Source organism: Syngnathus typhle, linkage group LG1, assembly GCF_033458585.1.
Source record: "Syngnathus typhle isolate RoL2023-S1 ecotype Sweden linkage group LG1, RoL_Styp_1.0, whole genome shotgun sequence".
NCBI classification, from domain to species: Eukaryota; Metazoa; Chordata; class Actinopteri; order Syngnathiformes; family Syngnathidae; genus Syngnathus; species Syngnathus typhle.
The window spans coordinates 16,407,577-16,424,860 of NC_083738.1; the positions used below are offsets into that span (position 1 = coordinate 16,407,577).

General features: G+C 39.5%; 3 protein-coding genes across 5 annotated transcripts in view; 1 reads left to right on the forward strand and 2 right to left on the reverse strand.

The window, feature by feature from the left end:
• The window catches only part of zbtb3 (zinc finger and BTB domain containing 3), a 63,703-nt gene extending 55,905 nt beyond the window's left edge, over positions 1-7,798 (reverse strand). For 2 of the 3 annotated variants that reach the window (XM_061279744.1, XM_061279729.1), the window contains exon 1: positions 7,728-7,796. The gene's annotated coding sequence lies outside the window, so the exon portion shown is untranslated. Of the gene's footprint in view, positions 1-7,727 lie in introns of all 3 variants that reach the window. The other variant, XM_061279735.1, reaches the window with a different exon arrangement.
• trpt1 (tRNA phosphotransferase 1) lies at positions 7,762-10,432 on the forward strand. Its single transcript, XM_061279753.1, has 7 exons — positions 7,762-7,919; positions 8,612-8,693; positions 8,943-9,112; positions 9,256-9,433; positions 9,517-9,573; positions 9,653-9,763; positions 9,839-10,432. The coding sequence occupies exons 1-7, from the start codon at positions 7,857-7,859 to the stop codon at positions 9,856-9,858; spliced, it is 681 nt and encodes a 226-aa protein (XP_061135737.1). The 5' UTR covers positions 7,762-7,856; the 3' UTR covers positions 9,859-10,432.
• On the reverse strand, positions 10,383-17,159 carry fermt3b (FERM domain containing kindlin 3b). Its single transcript, XM_061279716.1, has 15 exons — positions 16,992-17,159; positions 16,253-16,377; positions 15,848-16,081; positions 14,227-14,343; positions 13,766-13,934; positions 13,391-13,493; positions 13,186-13,293; positions 12,919-13,053; positions 12,752-12,798; positions 12,309-12,433; positions 12,079-12,185; positions 11,769-11,990; positions 11,188-11,312; positions 10,913-11,054; positions 10,383-10,823 (listed from the first exon to the last, which is right to left on the reverse strand). The coding sequence occupies exons 2-15, from the start codon at positions 16,374-16,376 to the stop codon at positions 10,644-10,646; spliced, it is 1,938 nt and encodes a 645-aa protein (XP_061135700.1). The 5' UTR covers position 16,377; positions 16,992-17,159; the 3' UTR covers positions 10,383-10,643.
• Between the last annotated feature and the right edge of the window lie 125 nt (positions 17,160-17,284).

The window sequence follows — 17,284 nt, forward strand, 5'->3', positions numbered from 1 at the left end:
GTGACCCAAAATGAACCGGAAGTTACCTTTTTAGACCGGAAATGACCCCAAATAAACCGGAAGTGACCTCAGCTAGACCGGAAGTGACCTGTTTTAAACCGGAAGTGACCCAAATAAACCGGAAGTGACCCCAAATAGACCGGAAGTGACCCCAAATAGACCGGAAGTGACCTCTGGTAAACCGGAAGTGACCCCAAATCAAACCGGAAGTGACCCCAAATGAACCGGAAGTGACCTTTTTAGACCGGAAATGACCCAAAATAAACCGGAAGTGACCTCAGCTAAACCGGAAGTGACCGATTTTAAACCGGAAGTGACCCAAATAAACCGGAAGTGACCCAAATTACACCGGAAATGACCCGAATCAAGCCGGAAGTGACCTTATTTCAACACTAAGTGCCCCAAATGGCTACATTTGCGCTAACGTCTTCGTTTTTTGTCCGATTTAACCCGTTTCAACATTTTTACCCCAAAAGTGAACCTCCTGAGGCCGTTTTTTTTGGTTTTGTTCCAAATTTAGAAAGATTTTGGCGCAATTGCTTTTTTTTATTTTCCCATTCATTCTCTATGGGGATTCAACATTTGCTCTAACTTCTACATTTTTTAACTGATTCAACCCGTTCCAACTTTCAACTGTTCATCTTTTGCCTACCTATTCCACAACTTCCCACTTACCAACAATTCCAAATTTAAAATTCAACCAAATTCTCCAAAATTTCGTTTTTCTACTCTAACTTCTACATTTTTCTACCGATTCAACCCATTCCAACTTTCAACTGTTCATCTTTTGCCTACCTATTCCACAACTTCCCACTTACCAAATATTCCAAACTTTCAATTTTGAAATTCACCACAAATTCTCCAAATATTCTACATTTCTCAAGTAATTCAACACGTTTCAACATCGTTCGGCAGCATTCCCCGAAAAAGTTATTCATACATTTCGCCTTCACACGCAATTTCTCCAGAAATTGCAAAATTCTAGTTATTATTATTATTCTATTTTATTCCCGCCACTTTTTTGTCCCGTTTCATCTTTCACATAATTCATCCGATTCACTCCATTCCACTTTTCACGTATTCCAAATATTCACGACATGAGCGCTTGTATTTTTCTCATTCCGAACATTTTCCGATTCCGCAAAATTCCCAAAATTCCGACAAATTTTTCCCCATCCATTCTTAATGGCACATTCGACATTTCACAAAATTTCGTTTTTCACCTCTAACTTCTACATTTTTCAACCGATTCAACCCATTCCAACTTTCAACTGTTCATCTTTTGCCTACCTATTCCACAACTTCCCATTTACTAAAAATTCCAAATTTTCAAATTTGAAATTCAACCAAAATTCTCTCTAATTCCGTTATTCCACTCTAATTTCTACATTTTTCAACCGATTCAACCCATTCCAACTTTCAACTGTTCATCTTTTGCCTACCTATTCCACAACTTCCCACTTACCAAAAATTCCAAATTCTCAAATTTGAAATTCAACCAAAATTCTCTAAAATTTCGTTTTTCTACTCTAATTTCTACATTTTTCGACCGATTCAACCCATTCCAAATGCATTCACCTTATGCTTCCCACATTCACTCCCATTCACCCCCACTTCCACTACGCTTACACATTCAACCCTTGACCCCCAATTCCAGTGTGGCGGCCATCTTGGATTGACCCTCAAGTGCCCCCAATGAACCCAAAATGAACCGGAAGTGCCCCAAATCAAACCGAAAGTGACCCCAAATAGACCGGAAGTGACCTCAGGTAAACCGGAAGTGACCCCAAATCAAACCGGAAGTGACCCCAAATGTACCGGAAGTGACCTTTTTAGACCGGAAATGACCCCTAATAAACCGGAAGTGACCTCAGACGAACCGGAAGTGACCCAAATTAAACCGGAAGTGACCCAAATAAACCGGAAGTGACCCCAAATAGACCGGAAGTGACCCCAAATAGACCGGAAGTGACCTCTGGTAAACCGGAAGTGACCCCAAATCAAACCGGAAGTGACCACAAATGAACCGGAAGTGACCTTTTTAGACCGGAAGTGACCCCAAATAAACCGGAAGTGACCTCAGCTAAACCGGAAGTGACCTGTTTTAAACCGGAAGTGACCCAAATAAACCGGAAGTGACCCAAACTAGACCGGAAGTGACCCGAATCAAACCGGAAGTGACCTTATTTCAACACTGAGTGGCCCAAATAGCTACATTTGCGCTAACTTTTTCGTTTTTTGTCTGATTTAACCCGTTTCAACATTTTTACCCCAAAAGTGAATCTCCTGAGGCCGTTTTTTTTGTTTTGTTCCAAATTTAGAAAGATTTTGGCGCACTTGCTTTTTTTTATTTTCCCATTCATTCTCTATGGGGATTCAACATTTGCTCTAACTTCTACAGTTTTTAACTGATTCAACCTGTTCCAACTTTCAACTGTACATCTTTTGCCTACCTATTCCACAACTTCCCACTTACCAAAAATTCCAAATTCGAAATTCAACCAAATTCTCCAAAATTTCGTTTTTCTACTCTAATTTCTACATTTTTCAACCGATTCAACCCATTCCGACTTTCAACTGTTCATCTTTTGCCTACCTATTCCACAACTTCCCACTTACCAAATATTCCAAACTTTCAATTTTGAAATTCACCACAAATTCTCCAAATATTCTACATTTCTCAAGTCATTCAACACGTTTCAACATCGTTCGGCAGCATTCCCCGAAAAAGTTATTCATACATTTCGCCTTCACACGCAATTTCTCCAGAAATTGCAAAATTCTAGTTGTGTGAAGGCGAAGGCCTTCACACATATGTTATTCTACACCATTCTCTATTATTATTATTATTATTATTATTATTCTCTTTTATTCTCCACACTTTTTTGACACGTTTCATCTTCCACATAATTCATCCGATTCACTCCATTCCACTTTTCACGTATTCCAAATATTCACGCGACGAGCGCTTATATTTTTCTCGTTCCGAAAATTTTCAGATTCCGCAAAATTCCCAAAATTCCGACAAATTTTTCCCCATTCATTCTTAATGGCACATTCGACATTTCACATTTACGTCGTTCCAATTTGAAATTCACATCATTCAGCACATTCTAATCACATTCGGAAGGATTCTCGACATTCCCAAAATTCCCAAATTCGAAAATTTCACGTTGTCACGTTAAAAATTCCGACAAATTTTCACAAAATTTCGTTTTTCACCTCTAACTTCTACATTTTTCAACCGATTCAACTCGTTCCAACTTTCAACTGTTCATCTTTTGCCTACCTATTCCACAACGTCCCACTTACCAAAAACTTCACATCTTTTATTTTGAAATTCAACCAAAATTCTCTAAAATTTCGTTTTTCTACTCTAATTTCTACATTTTTCAACCGATTCAACCCATTCCAACTTTCAACTGTTCATTATTTTTCTACTGATTCCACAACTTCCCACTTACCAAAAGCTTCACATCTTTTATTTTGAAATTCACACCCAATTCCTTTTCCCTTCTCATTTCTACATTTTTCAACCGATTCAACCCATTCCAACTTTCAACTGTTCATCATTTTTCTACCTATTCCACAACTTCCCACTTACCAAAAACTTCACATCTTTTATTTTGAAATTCACACCCAATTCTCCAATATTTCCTTTTCTCCTTCTCATTTCTACATTTTTCAACCGATTCAACCCATTCCAACTTTCAACTGTTCATCATTTTTCTACCTATTCCACAACTTCCCACGTCCCAAAAACTTCACATCTTTTATTTTGAAATTCCCACCCAATTCCTTTTTCCCTTCTCATTTCTACATTTTTCAACCGATTCAACCCATTCCAACTTTCAACTGTTCATCATTTTTCTACCTATTCCACAACTTCCCACTTACCAAAAACTTCACATCTTTTATTTTGAAATTCACACCCAATTCCTTTTTCCCTTCTCATTTCTACATTTTTCAACCGATTCAACCCATTCCAAATTTATTCACTTAATTCACCTTATTCTTCCCACATTCACTCCCATTCACCCCCACTTCCACTATGCTTACACAATTCAACCCTTGACCCCCAATTCCAGTGTGGCGGCCATCTTGGATGACCCTGAAGTGCCACCAATGAACCCAGAATGAACCGGAAGTGGCCCAAATCAAACCGAAAGTGACCCCAAATAGACCGGAAGTGACCTCAGGTAAACCGGAAGTGACCCCAAATCAAACCGGAAGTGACCCCAAATGTACCGGAAGTGACCTTTTTAGACCGGAAATGACCCCTAATAAACCGGAAGTGACCTCAGACGAACCGGAAGTGACCCAAATTAAACCGGAAGTGACCCAAATAAACCGGAAGTGACCCCAAATAGACCGGAAGTGACCTCTGGTAAACCGGAGTGACCCCAAATCAAACCGGAAGTGACCCCAAATGAACCGGAAGTGACCTTTTTAGACCGGAAGTGACCCCAAATAAACCGGAAGTGACCTCAGCTAAACCGGAAGTGACCTGTATTAAACCGGAAGTGTCCCAAATAAACCGGAAGTGGCCCAAATTAGACCGGAAATGACCCGAATCAAGCCGGAAAGGACCTTATTTCAACACTAAGTGCCCCAAATAGCTACATTTGCTCTAATGTCTTCGTTTTTTGTCCGATTTAACCCGTTTCAACATTTTTACCCCAAAAGTGAACCTCCTGAGGCTGTTTTTTTTTGTTTTGTTCCAAATTTAGAAAGATTTTGGCGCAATTGCTTTTTTTTATTTTCCCATTCATTCTCTATGGGGATTCAACATTTGCTCTAACTTCTACATTTTTTAACTGATTCAACCCGTTCCAACTTTCAACTGTACATCTTTTGCCTACCTATTCCACAACTTCCCACTTACCAAAAATTCGAAATTCAACCAATTTCTCCAAAATTTCGTTTTTCTACTCTAATTTCTACATTTTTCAACCGATTCAACCCATTCCAACTTTCAACTGTTCATCTTTTGCCTACCTATTCCACAACTTCCCACTTACCAAATATTCCAAACTTTCAATTTTGAAATTCACTACAAATTCTCCAAATATTCTACATTTCTCAAGTAATTCAACACGTTTCAACATCGTTCGGCAGCATTCCCCGAAAAAGTTATTCATACATTTCGCCTTCACACGCAATTTCTCCAGAAATTGCAAAATTCTAGTTATTATTATTATTCTCTTTTATTCTCCACACTTTTTTGTCCCGCTTCTTCTTCCACAAAATTCATCCGATTCACTCCATTCCACTTTTCACGTATTCCAAATATTCACGACATGAGCGCTTGTATTTTTCTCGTTCCGAAAATGTTCAGATTCCGCAAAATTCCCCAAATTCCGACAAATTTTTCCCCATTCATTCTTAATGGCACATTCGACATTTCACATTTACGTCGTTCCAATTTGAAATTCACATCATTCAGCACATTCTAATCACATTCGGAGGGATTCTCGACATTCCCAAAATTCCCAAATTCAAAAATTTCACGTTTTCACGTTAAAAATTCCGACAAATTTTCACAAAATTTCGTTTTTCAGCTCTAACTTCTACATTTTTCAACCGATTCAACTCGTTCCAACTTTCAACTGTTCATCTTTTGCCTACCTATTCCACAACGTCCCACTTACCAAAAACTTCACATCTTTTATTTTGAAATTCAACCAAAATTCTCTAAAATTTCGTTTTTCTACTCTAATTTCTACATTTTTCAACCGATTCAACCCATTCCAACTTTCAACTGTTCATCATTTTTCTACCTATTCCACAACTTCCCACTTACCAAAAGCTTCACATCTTTTATTTTGAAATTCACACCCAATTCCTTTTCCCTTCTCATTTCTACATTTTTCAACCGATTCAACCCATTCCAACTTTCAACTGTTCATCATTTTTCTACCTATTCCACAACTTCCCACTTACCAAAAACTTCACATCTTTTATTTTGAAATTCACACCCAATTTCCTCTTCCCTTCTCATTTCTACATTTTTCAACCGATTCAACCCATTCCAACTTTCAACTGTTCATTATTTTTCTACCGATTCCACAACTTCCCACTTACCAAAAGCTTCACATCTTTTATTTTGAAATTCACACCCAATTCCTTTTCCCTTCTCATTTCTACATTTTTCAACCGATTCAACCCATTCCAACTTTCAACTGTTCATCATTTTTCTACCTATTCCACAACTTCCCACTTACCAAAAACTTCACGTCTTTTATTTTGAAATTCACACCCAATTTCCTTTTCCCTTCTCATTTCTACATTTTTCAACCGATTCAACCCATTCCAACTTTCAACTGTTCATCATTTTTCTACCTATTCCACAACTTCCCACTTACCAAAAACTTCACATCTTTTATTTTGAAATTCACACCCAATTTCCTTTTCCCTTCTCATTTCTACATTTTTCAACCGATTCAACCCATTCCAACTTTCAACTGTTCATCATTTTTCTACCTATTCCACAACTTCCCACTTACCAAAAACTTCACATCTTTTATTTTGAAATTCACACCCAATTCCCTTTTCCCTTCTCATTTCTACAGTTTTCAACCGATTCAACCCATTCCAACTTTCAACTGTTCATCATTTTTCTACCTATTCCACAACTTCCCACTTACCAAAAACTTCACATCTTTTATTTTGAAATTCACACCCAATTCCCTTTTCCCTTCTCATTTCTACATTTTTCAACCGATTCAACGCATTCCAACTTTCAACTGTTCATCATTTTTCCACCTATTCCACAACTTCCCAAAACCTTCACATCTTTTATTTTGAAATTCACACCCAATTCCTTTTTCCCTTCTCATTTCTACATTTTTCAACCGATTCAACCCATTCCAACTTTCAACTGTTCATCATTTTTCGACCTATTCCACAACTTCCCACTTACCAAAAACTTCACATCTTTTATTTTGAAATTCGCCACAAATTCTCCAAATATTCTACATTTCTCAAGTAATTCAACACGTTTCAACATCGTTCGGCAGCATTCCCCGAAGAAGTTATTCATACATTTCGCCTTCACACGCAATTTCTCCAGAAATTGCAAAATTCTAGTTCTGTACATTATTTTTCATTGTTCACATTTAAACTCAGGATGAATGGGAGTCGGCACAAAATTTCCACTACTTTAAGTGTCCCTTAAAACAGCTATGTATTGTTTCACGAGTGTAAACAAAAAGTGAATTTAACTTAATTTCAGAATTGAAAGAAAAAGATTGTTTAATAAAAAATACATTTATCTTTTTTTTCCCGGTTATAGTGATGTTGCTGGCCAGAATCTTAGTTTCCACATTAGCCTTTTTATTTATTTTTTCTAGTGTTGGATTCATGGTTTGATCAAATAAAAATAAAGAAATCAGACGTTACCGATCAGTTACGAACACTTTTTCCCCCCAAAATAATACTCTTATGCAAATCATTTTTTAAAGGACTACTTTTTTTATTATACATACGTAACATCACTATTCTACCCACCTCTGTCAAATCAAATTCATGCAAATTCCAATAGAAAACTGTTGTGGGCAAAACACTAAAAGGTAACAATGTAAGACGAGACACTGCCATAGCAACACGTGTAGCATCAAAACACGCCAACAAACACAACCTCGTATTTCAGCTCGTTGTTAATATTTCTCCACCATTTAGAGTCTGTTAACATGATAATAAACAAGCGAAGATGATGATGATCTTACCCACAGCAAACGTTGTCTTATACGACAAACCACATATCTCCGGGCCGCGTCACATACACCGGAAGTGCTCGCTTGTTTGACAGTGTCACGTGACGAGGGCTCGCGTAGCAATGTAAACACTCCAGCCAAATGGATTCTGACAGAGGAGGAAGAAGAGGAAAGACAGGGAAACGTGGTGGTGATTGTGAAAAGGTGAATTTGCGTGAGGTGGTAAAACTATTCAAGCTGTACCTGACTAAAAAAGATAATTCAAAGTAGAAGTGCTGATTTGAGAAACAAAGGTTCTGAATTTGGGATGTTTTTGGCTGCAAAATCAATGTATCGTGAGAGTTAAAGACAGCAGGCAACTTGGCAAAGGGGAAGGGGGGACTTAAATATTCTTTAAAAAAATGTAATAATAAAATGACAGCTTTTCTTTAGGCACGTGTGTGAAATCAAATATTAACTGATTTCCACGTGACCAGTATTATCAGACGTATATTTTAAAGATTATTCCAGTGATATAATTGATCTCACTGACATAAAAAGAAAATTATGCTCGTATTATCTAAGTGTCATAACAACTGTTATGATATTAAGTTTTGATTATTATGTTATGAAAGTTCCTGATTCGAATTATTGAATCTGTTTTGATTTAACCTAACAGCAATTTTAAAATCTGCTGTCATTGAACTGTTTCTAGCCCTATGTATTGGCATACCTATCGATTCTCAAATTGTATTTCATGAGAGATCCAGATGAGGTACGTGTTCTGGATGAATTCAATTAACTTGAATAGTTTGGTCTTTGTAGAGCTTTTACTTTTTAAAGATTAATAAACATGACAATAGCTACGGCTGTACAGTATCAAATGGCATTATAATCGTTTTGCTTTCCCCTGCCAGGACAGAGACGTCAGGTTGTCTAAAACTATGTCCTACGCTCTTCGCCATGGTGCCAATCAGATGGGTCTACATTTAAATTCGGGTGAGTTGAAAACAGCTGCTTCTTATTCCATACCAAATGGCAGGTCTTGGACATATGATCATATATTAAATCACAATATTAAGGAAGAAAAAATGCAATTACCGTTAGATTACTTTTCAAAACCATTCAGCACAAATAAGCAGTGCAGGAAAGTAGAATAATGGATTCATTCAATGTATTGTTCGATAGTGAACCGATTAGTTGACCTTCTGTTATCACGTGTCCCAAAATCATTTTAACTTTCTATAGATGGCTACCTGTCTGTCAGGGACCTCTTGGCTCACCCACAGTTTCACTCGTACAAACTGGAAGATGTTGAGAGAGTGGTGGCCTCTAATGATAAGCAGCGTTTTAAGCTTCGTCCTCATCCAGAAGATGGCCACTTGGAGATTCGAGCCAACCAGGGACACACAATGCAGGTACAGTGTGTGTTGTTATCAAGCTCAACCCTGCATGGCTGTGACTGCTTTAGCTACGTGCATATATTTGATCCTGGAATCCCCAGTGCACTCATTTTGATGAGTGCAGTCAATGTTAATACTACTTGAAAATGGGTGTCCAGGTATCCAATTTGGAGCTGAAGCCGGTTTGGGCCGGTTCTCCCGACTGTCCTGTTGAGGCTGTTCACGGATCCTACATGCGCAATTGGTGCTCCATACAGCGGCAAGGCTTGAGTCGCATGAAGAGGATGCACATTCATCTGGCTCCAGGCTTGCCACAAGAGGATGGCGTAATAAGTGGTATGCTAAAAATGAACTGTGTGCATTGCATTAAAAGACACACTTTTAAATGAAAGGGTTTTATTTTTTGCATTTTTAACTAGGTATGAGGAAAGACTGTGATCTAGCTATATTTATTGACATACCCAAAGCTCTTGCTGGTAAGATTACACACAGTTGATTGACATCAAGTACAGGTCTCAAAAAGAAAACCTAACATAACTGAATGTGACTGGGCAGACGGTATTGAGTTCTTCTGGTCAGAGAACCGTGTGTTGTTGACAACCGGGAACGTTGAAGGAAAACTACCCCCGGGGTACTTTAGCCGAGCCATACAACTCAAGCCTACGAGTAAGACATTCATCAAATGGGTCAACTGAGTACATTTTTTCCTTGAAGGCAAGTTGACGTGTCCTTTCTTTTTAGGGTGCATCCTACCGCTGTGATTCCAGCAGAAGACCGATCAACAAGTCCATCTATTTTTTTTACATCACTCTTCTGCATTGGGGTCACGGGTGAGCTGGAGCATATTCAAGATGATTTTGGCAGGTTAACTGGTCGGCAGTTATTCACAGGCCAAGTAAACAGTAGACAAACAAGCATTCACATTCACACCTATTTAAGGGGAAGTCAACCCCAAAATTGTCTTTGAAATATAATGTTCTGTGAAGCCCACCTTGTCGAAGCACAGTGTTCTGATTAATGTTTTGTTTGTGGAATATGAATTAAAGAGGCAAAATATAATAAAAGGTGCATTTTGCTGCTAAATATATACAAACGTAATATAAATCAGAATACTGTTTAGACTCGTAGAGAGACATACTGAGACTAATTGTCAACAATTTGTTTTGGTCGTCTTTCCCTTTTAATCTTCAGTGATAATTGGCAGGCCTAAACTGATCTGAGATGAATGATCAGTGTGAAAATTGCAATGGCACCAGATGCCTTGACAAAAGGATGGGCACACAAGTGAAGATGAAACATGCTCAATTTATTTTATTAAAGTGTAAGTGCTACGCATTTGCTGTTGGCATCTGTTTGTGTTCTCGCACGGAATTCATTAACTATTGACCTAGTAACACAAAGTAAGTACAAAGTGTGTGTAATGTATGTAACTTGGTTGCTTTTGATCCTTTGACATTTGTAACACTAGAAAGAAAATACCTATTGTAGTCATGATATTTTGAATGCCTACAATTCAGAGATCAAGATCATTTGGTGTATTTGAGTTCTAGAGCGCCTCGTGTCCACCAGTTAGCTTGTGGAAGAGTTCCTCGTTGAGCTTGTCACTCTTATCACGGCTGCGCGTCGACATGAAGATGTAGCCCCCGATGAACTCGTGAACGATCTTGCAGTCGGCCGTCACGCAGCTGAAGGCAATGTTGATGTTACCCTCAAACTCTATGGCCACCTGGGAGGTGATTGAAATATATTATATATCGATATATAAACACAGATAGATTGTGTATATACGTATATCTATATATATACTAATCACACCTGTCGAATGTCCCAGTTGACGTTCCACTGTTTCATATTGTTGTAACGCCAGGTCTTCACCACGTCGCCCACACCCAAATCGATGCGGATCAGACGGTTGGGAGCGATGCCCAGTACCTCGTCTTTACGGCTTCCTTTGAACCTGTTAAGACACAAAAGAAACTACAATACTTCGTAGTTGTTGTGTCAACCTCTTGTTGTTTGAAAAGGTATGGTATGACAGTACTGCCGTAATTTAAACAATAAAAAGCTTGAAAACAAATGTATGACTGAACCTGACTACGACATATGAGAGGCCAAAGTCGGGCAGCGCCTGCCAGATCTGCAGGAAGCGCGAGACTGCATCCACCATTGAGAGCTGAGCCACATTCTGGTAGGCATCCAGGATACGAGGGGTCAGCTGCATGGTCACACGCACAGTCAATTGTCAGAATAATTCCCTTTTGAGTTGCTCTAAGTGAACATTTAGTGGGTCCAAGTTCTGTAAATCACCTCAAAGGTCCAAGTGCACAGTGTAATTGTGTCTTATTATCTACAACCTCACCAGGGTAAAATCTATCTCAGGTCAAGGCTAAATATATTTTTCCTTTGCCAAGAAACCGAGGTGTCTTAATATAATTTAAGATGAGACAACTAGACTATCCAAAACTGTGCATTCAGATAATCTCAGTGATGTTTCTATATATTATCATTCTTCGCAGAGGATAAAGAACACATGCCTATAGGTATTATTCTATTGCCCATCTTTGTTGCAAATTGTTTGTTGACCATCTATGACATTTTTGCAGCGCTGAAAACCATTTTTACACAGATCGGCTTTGACATCAAGATTTAACCCGCTTTTCTGTTTTCCCACCTGTTTGGTTTTGTACTTTTTATGATATCGGGGTGAGACCAAACTGAGCGTGTTTATGCTTTCGTGTGTAGCAGCTGCGTTGCCATGAGAACTTGAGCTCGTGTTTTGCATTGCCAAGAAGGACCGGATGCTGCGTATTTCGCTATGGTAGCTGCTGTCTGCCAAGCTCTTGCCTTTGGAGGCCAGGCGACATGCAGCCATCCACCGTGCATATTGATCCTCCTATGAGCAGGAGAGAAAGATGGTCGAGAATAACACCCTCATTAAAAGGTTGAGAGCGAGATGCGAGGTGTTGAGGGTTTGTCCTCACGTTTTCACAGCGGAGATAGACTTCATTCATGCCTTCGGGAGCTGGTATCAGCAGCTTGATGAGGAACTTTTGACCTGCCATGTTGACATCTGGCACCACTTCACAGCCTGTGTGTCAAATTAAGGGTTGACACTACAATTTGGTACGGCTTCATTTGTGTTGTGCCATGCTAGTAATGTGGGTCAAGGGACACTGGTGTTAATGTTTCAAGATAATATAACATGCTTTACCTTTAAGGTTAATCTGTTGAATAGGCTCTCCAATGCTTTCCTCTTTGCTCTTGAAATAGGAAATTGAGGTGTCCTGGAACTTGAACCAGTGCTGCTTGTATCCCTTCAGAGTCAATTTCTTTGGCCTGAAACACATCAGCATTTCCAATTTGGGATAAAATGTGTTTTGGAACAGGCTGCGACATTGGATCAAATGAACGTAGCCTGTGTGGTTTGCCTGCGTTGTACAACAGTATTTCCTTTCTACACTTGGTCAGTGCCGTGCAGATTTTTAGTGTGTTTTATAAATTAAAGATGTCAAAGAGAAACAAGCTGTTCATATTGGAGAGGAGCCTGGGGTGTCAGTTTCTCTTGCCAGTTCATTATTGGGCTTGTTCCCTATCCCCACGTCTATAGGATTACTGTTCAATTAGAATCAGCACGTCATAAGTATCAAAGAGTACCTGAAAATCTTCAGGTACTCGTTGAGTTCTGGTGCTGTCATGTTATCCTGTAGGAAAAGAAAAAAGATAAAGCTTCAGTTGCTTGGCGTTCTTCGTTGAATTCTTAATTGCTCCGAAGGCTGATGACATTGAATGAAAGACAGCATTATGCATTCATCGTGTCTGACCAGCATGTCAGAGGCAGAGCTGCTCTCGCTGTCCATTTTGGCCTCCAGGGATTGAAGTGCCGACTCAAGGTCATCCATGGCTGCGGTCGAGTTCATTGTCTGCGGCTCTGACAGCGACACCTTGCTGACGTGATACTGCAAGAGTGAATTTTAGATGCACACCAGGCTAGACAGCAAGACAATGTATTGTGGGGATTTTTCAAATGAGCAGATTCTTATTCAGCTTTTCAACGCTTTTTATTTTTGCACGCTGCAGCAGTGCTCTACCTGTAAAGCTCCAAACAGCATCATCTCCTCCTCAGTGCAGTCAATATCCTCCAACAGTATGGCCCAGCGAGCTTGTTCATACAGTTGCGTCAGACGAACCATATCATACTGAAAATACACAAACATCTCTCCTGAGCATTGAATTTTGAGAGAGGGCAAAGACACCACCAATATGTCCAATTATACGCGTGCTCTAACTAACAACCTTGGGTTCTATATCATAGAAGGCAAAATATTTGAAACGAAGCCACAGTCGGTCATTTTCTTGGACGCCCTGCTGCATCAGACAACGGGACGAATCCAACCACCTGAGGGAAAGAGGTCACATGCATTTATTTGATCCATAGCAGGGATGGGCAACTGTACTCAGATTGGCCCCGGATTAGTTTTTGCAAATGAAAAAGTTCACTGCTGCTGACCTGTTCTAAGTTGTAATTACAGTGTGCATCACTAGATGGCTCAATCAGTACTGACAAATTATTGTGACCCCATTCACAAATTGCACTTTAGTCATTTTCCGGCATATTCTGTTTATTCATCAACGGGTTCAACATAAAAGCGTGATGTGTGGTGACTGTACCTGCCGTTGATGTGGGCCTTGTCCACCACGCTGGCTGCGCGGTACTGCTTGGTTATGACTTCAGGGGCAGGAGGAGGCTGAGGGACTGACAACATCTTGTAGATGGCCTCCAACTGAGGCGAGCCGACAAAATGAGCCGGCATGCCGTTGTACAAACTAGGCGGGGATGCTGCCAACAAAGAGTAGTGTGAAAAGTGATTCTGATGTTGAAAACATAGTCATAAATGTTCATTTTTAGGATGTTTACACAATGAAGAATGATTTTCTTGTTATTCTTAGGGGAACAAGCAGAGAATAATAAACTAAAATCTTGCACAAAAACGGAACCTTGTTTCAAGTATTTTGTCTTTGTTTCTCTTATGTTAAGAGTTAGTTTGTCTTTGACAAAACGTGACTCCACTACAAGGCTTCAATTTTTCCATCCATATGGGAATATTGATGATAGCGAATGATGAGTATACCTGAGGAGAGAGGCACCACAGTCAGGTCAAAAATCTCCTCTGCCGAATTTTTGTCCTTCTTCTTCTTCTTCTCCTCTACTGGCCGAAGGAGTGAGAGCTCCTCTGGGTGACGGATATCTGCGGAGGTCAATTGTGCCAAAATGCTCAATTGAATTCATTCAATTATTCGATTTTGAAAATGATGTCAGTGTGTGAAGACTGTCATCTGACAGCGCTTGTAGGTGCACGCGCAGAGAATAATTCATCATGTTCAACACTAAAAAAGTAACTTTTGTAAGTCCTTCTTTAAAAAAAAAAAGAGATTTATGGGAGGTCAAACGGGGTAACAGGCATAACTGCAAATCAGTGTTTATTTTTTTAGTGGCTTGAAGATTAAAATCTCTTTCTTGTTGTAATGAACATTTGCAAAATTTGCTCCAGTACTTTTATTTTCTAACTTCCTGTTGATTGGAAGTTTTTTTGTTTTTGTTTCTAAAGGAATCAGTATAGTTTTGTGAAAGTCAAAGGATGATTACAACAACATAAAGACTTGTCCGTATCAGAATTTAGGTCTGTTCCAATATGTTTTTTTTTTTCAAATTGATTGTAATGTGGTGAAAGGATTCAGAGATATAGAAAAACAAGACAAATACTTGAGGGAAATCTAGGTAAACATGTGCAGATGTAGTGTGTCTGACTCTAGATCCAAGGTTATGTGTTCAGGTCACATCAGTGTCAATTGGGACTCAACTCTATGCATATATATTGCTGTTTAACATTCAGTCAATTGGCTGTGAGAAATCACGACTGATTTTCTGCTTCTTTGTTTTGCAGCTTGCAAGCAAAGTCGAGAGCAACTTCTAACCTGTTTTGTCATGCGAACCATGTCTCCGACTGCGATCCGTCAATGTATATTTCGGTCGCTATCATCGCAAGCTTTGTGCCGCAATGGTTGAGCAGATCAGAGAGTTCTATATTCAAGACAATTCAGGGTCCTTGCAAATGAGTAGTCAACTGAGGTCAGAGCTTGGGTATTAACCGGACGAGTTCTCCACATGAATCCACCTCTCCCCCAAATTAAAAAATTCACAATGTATTTTTTCAAAATAAGGACAATAGCACTTTATAATGTTGTAGTGAATAAAAAAAGACTTAATGAACTGTAATGTAAAAAGCAAACTGTTAGTTTTGAAGAATTCATCGCAACTTCCGTTAAGTGACTTTGTAAGATGCTGTAATGTTAGTCGGAAGAGTTGGTCTTCGCAGAGGATAAAGAATATAGGCCTGTGAGTATGGCTGTATTGTATGTCTGCATGTGCTGCTTCCCCAATTGTGATCAAATATACAATGGGTTACTCGCACGGTCACACCTTAAGACGAGCAAACAAATGGGCAACTTTCCATAATACTATCTTATACAAATGATACTACATCACACATCTGTTAAAATAAGACTTGAAATGACTGACATAGACATCAATGGGGAATTCAAGTGCTCATTGGGTGTCCACTGATGCAAAACCTAACACGAGTTTATCATTATTCACAGCAGCAGCTTTCACTAGGTTGTGGAAATATGTTGACTTTACATTAGGAAGCAGCATCCAATAAATATGTAAAATAAAGTGAGTGACAAACTCACTGAGCAGTGTGCAGATGCCCATCAGAGTCTGGAAGACAGGATTGGAGAAGCAGACGCAGAGCCTCAGGGTGATGCCGTTGGGCAGGCCCAGCCTTAAGGGCTTATGCTGCGGCATGAAGAGCAAACGGGCATCGGCGTGAATGCCATATTTCTCCAGAGTCCAGGATGTCCGCAGCAGCCATTGCTGCTTCTGTTCCCACCACAGCGCATGGTCCGACCAGTCACGCTGAATCTCTACATTACGCACACGAACAGACAGTAAATTTAAAGACTTGTATATTTTTAAATTATATAACGTGTTACATCAACCAAAACTATACAAATCTAGAACATGTAAAGAAACGTGTATGTAGGTGCCCATACAGTCTGTCTACATCTGAGTCAAAGAGACAGACAGCGACTCACGCGTCTTCTCCACAAGCTTGAGGACAACGCCACCCACGTGGAGCTCAGAGGTCACACTGAGGCTGACAGGTGGAGCGTCAGGCCCCAGATCCTCCACTGTGATGGACAGGTCCCACACCGCCATGCTGCATGACAGAAAGGGAATCGAAGGGGGGAGTTTTTGGGTTGTATCACACCACATGTAGAATTCTGCATGGCTTCATGCATTTTTATACTACAACAACCACAATTCAATTAAATTCACTTGTGAGGCTTAGTCTCACATGATACACACACTTGATGGGTGAGCCTGTCTAACACTTCCTGCTTCTGCCTTAATCGCCAGGGAAACACACTTCCGCTTTTTTTTTTTCCGTCACCACAAAAAAAGTATTTATTCAACGTCCATAAGGTCATCTACTGCATGTGAATATAGGAAGACAAATGTAAACATAGTATATTTGGACTGAAGGTGTGTTATTGTCCAAACATTTAAGATCCTAAAAGACTGATCCTGCTGATGACGTGATTCACATGTTACCAGCAGATGATACATCTATATCTCTTTCCGGAAGACTAAAATGTATCTTTTGATTTGTTTTGGAATAAAATTTTTATATTTTGACATTTTACCTCCGCTGAACGAATCAAAAAGACAGAACTACAACACAATACACACACACCATGCCTTGTAATTGTTCAATGTCACTGTCTATCCTGCACACACTTATGCATTTATATAGATATATAAGGACAGTACCTTCAGTCTCCTTCGTTCAATCTTTTATGAAATGGGGGTCGGGAAGACTGCTCCTCTGTCAGATCTGCGAAAAAGTCCAAAACTGTCATGAAAGTGTGCTGAAGTGTTTCTCCTCCCTCTGGCTGGGTGGGCTGTATTTCTGTAACTGTGTTTAGTGTTGCATGTTCCTTTTTTTTCTTTTCGTTTTGTCAGTTTCCGTCTGGCGGAAATGCACAAGAGGTAGGCCTACAGCTTTTGATTGACAGGCTGGTGATACATAGTAGGCATTGTGTTCTGTAGATGATTCGCGCCAT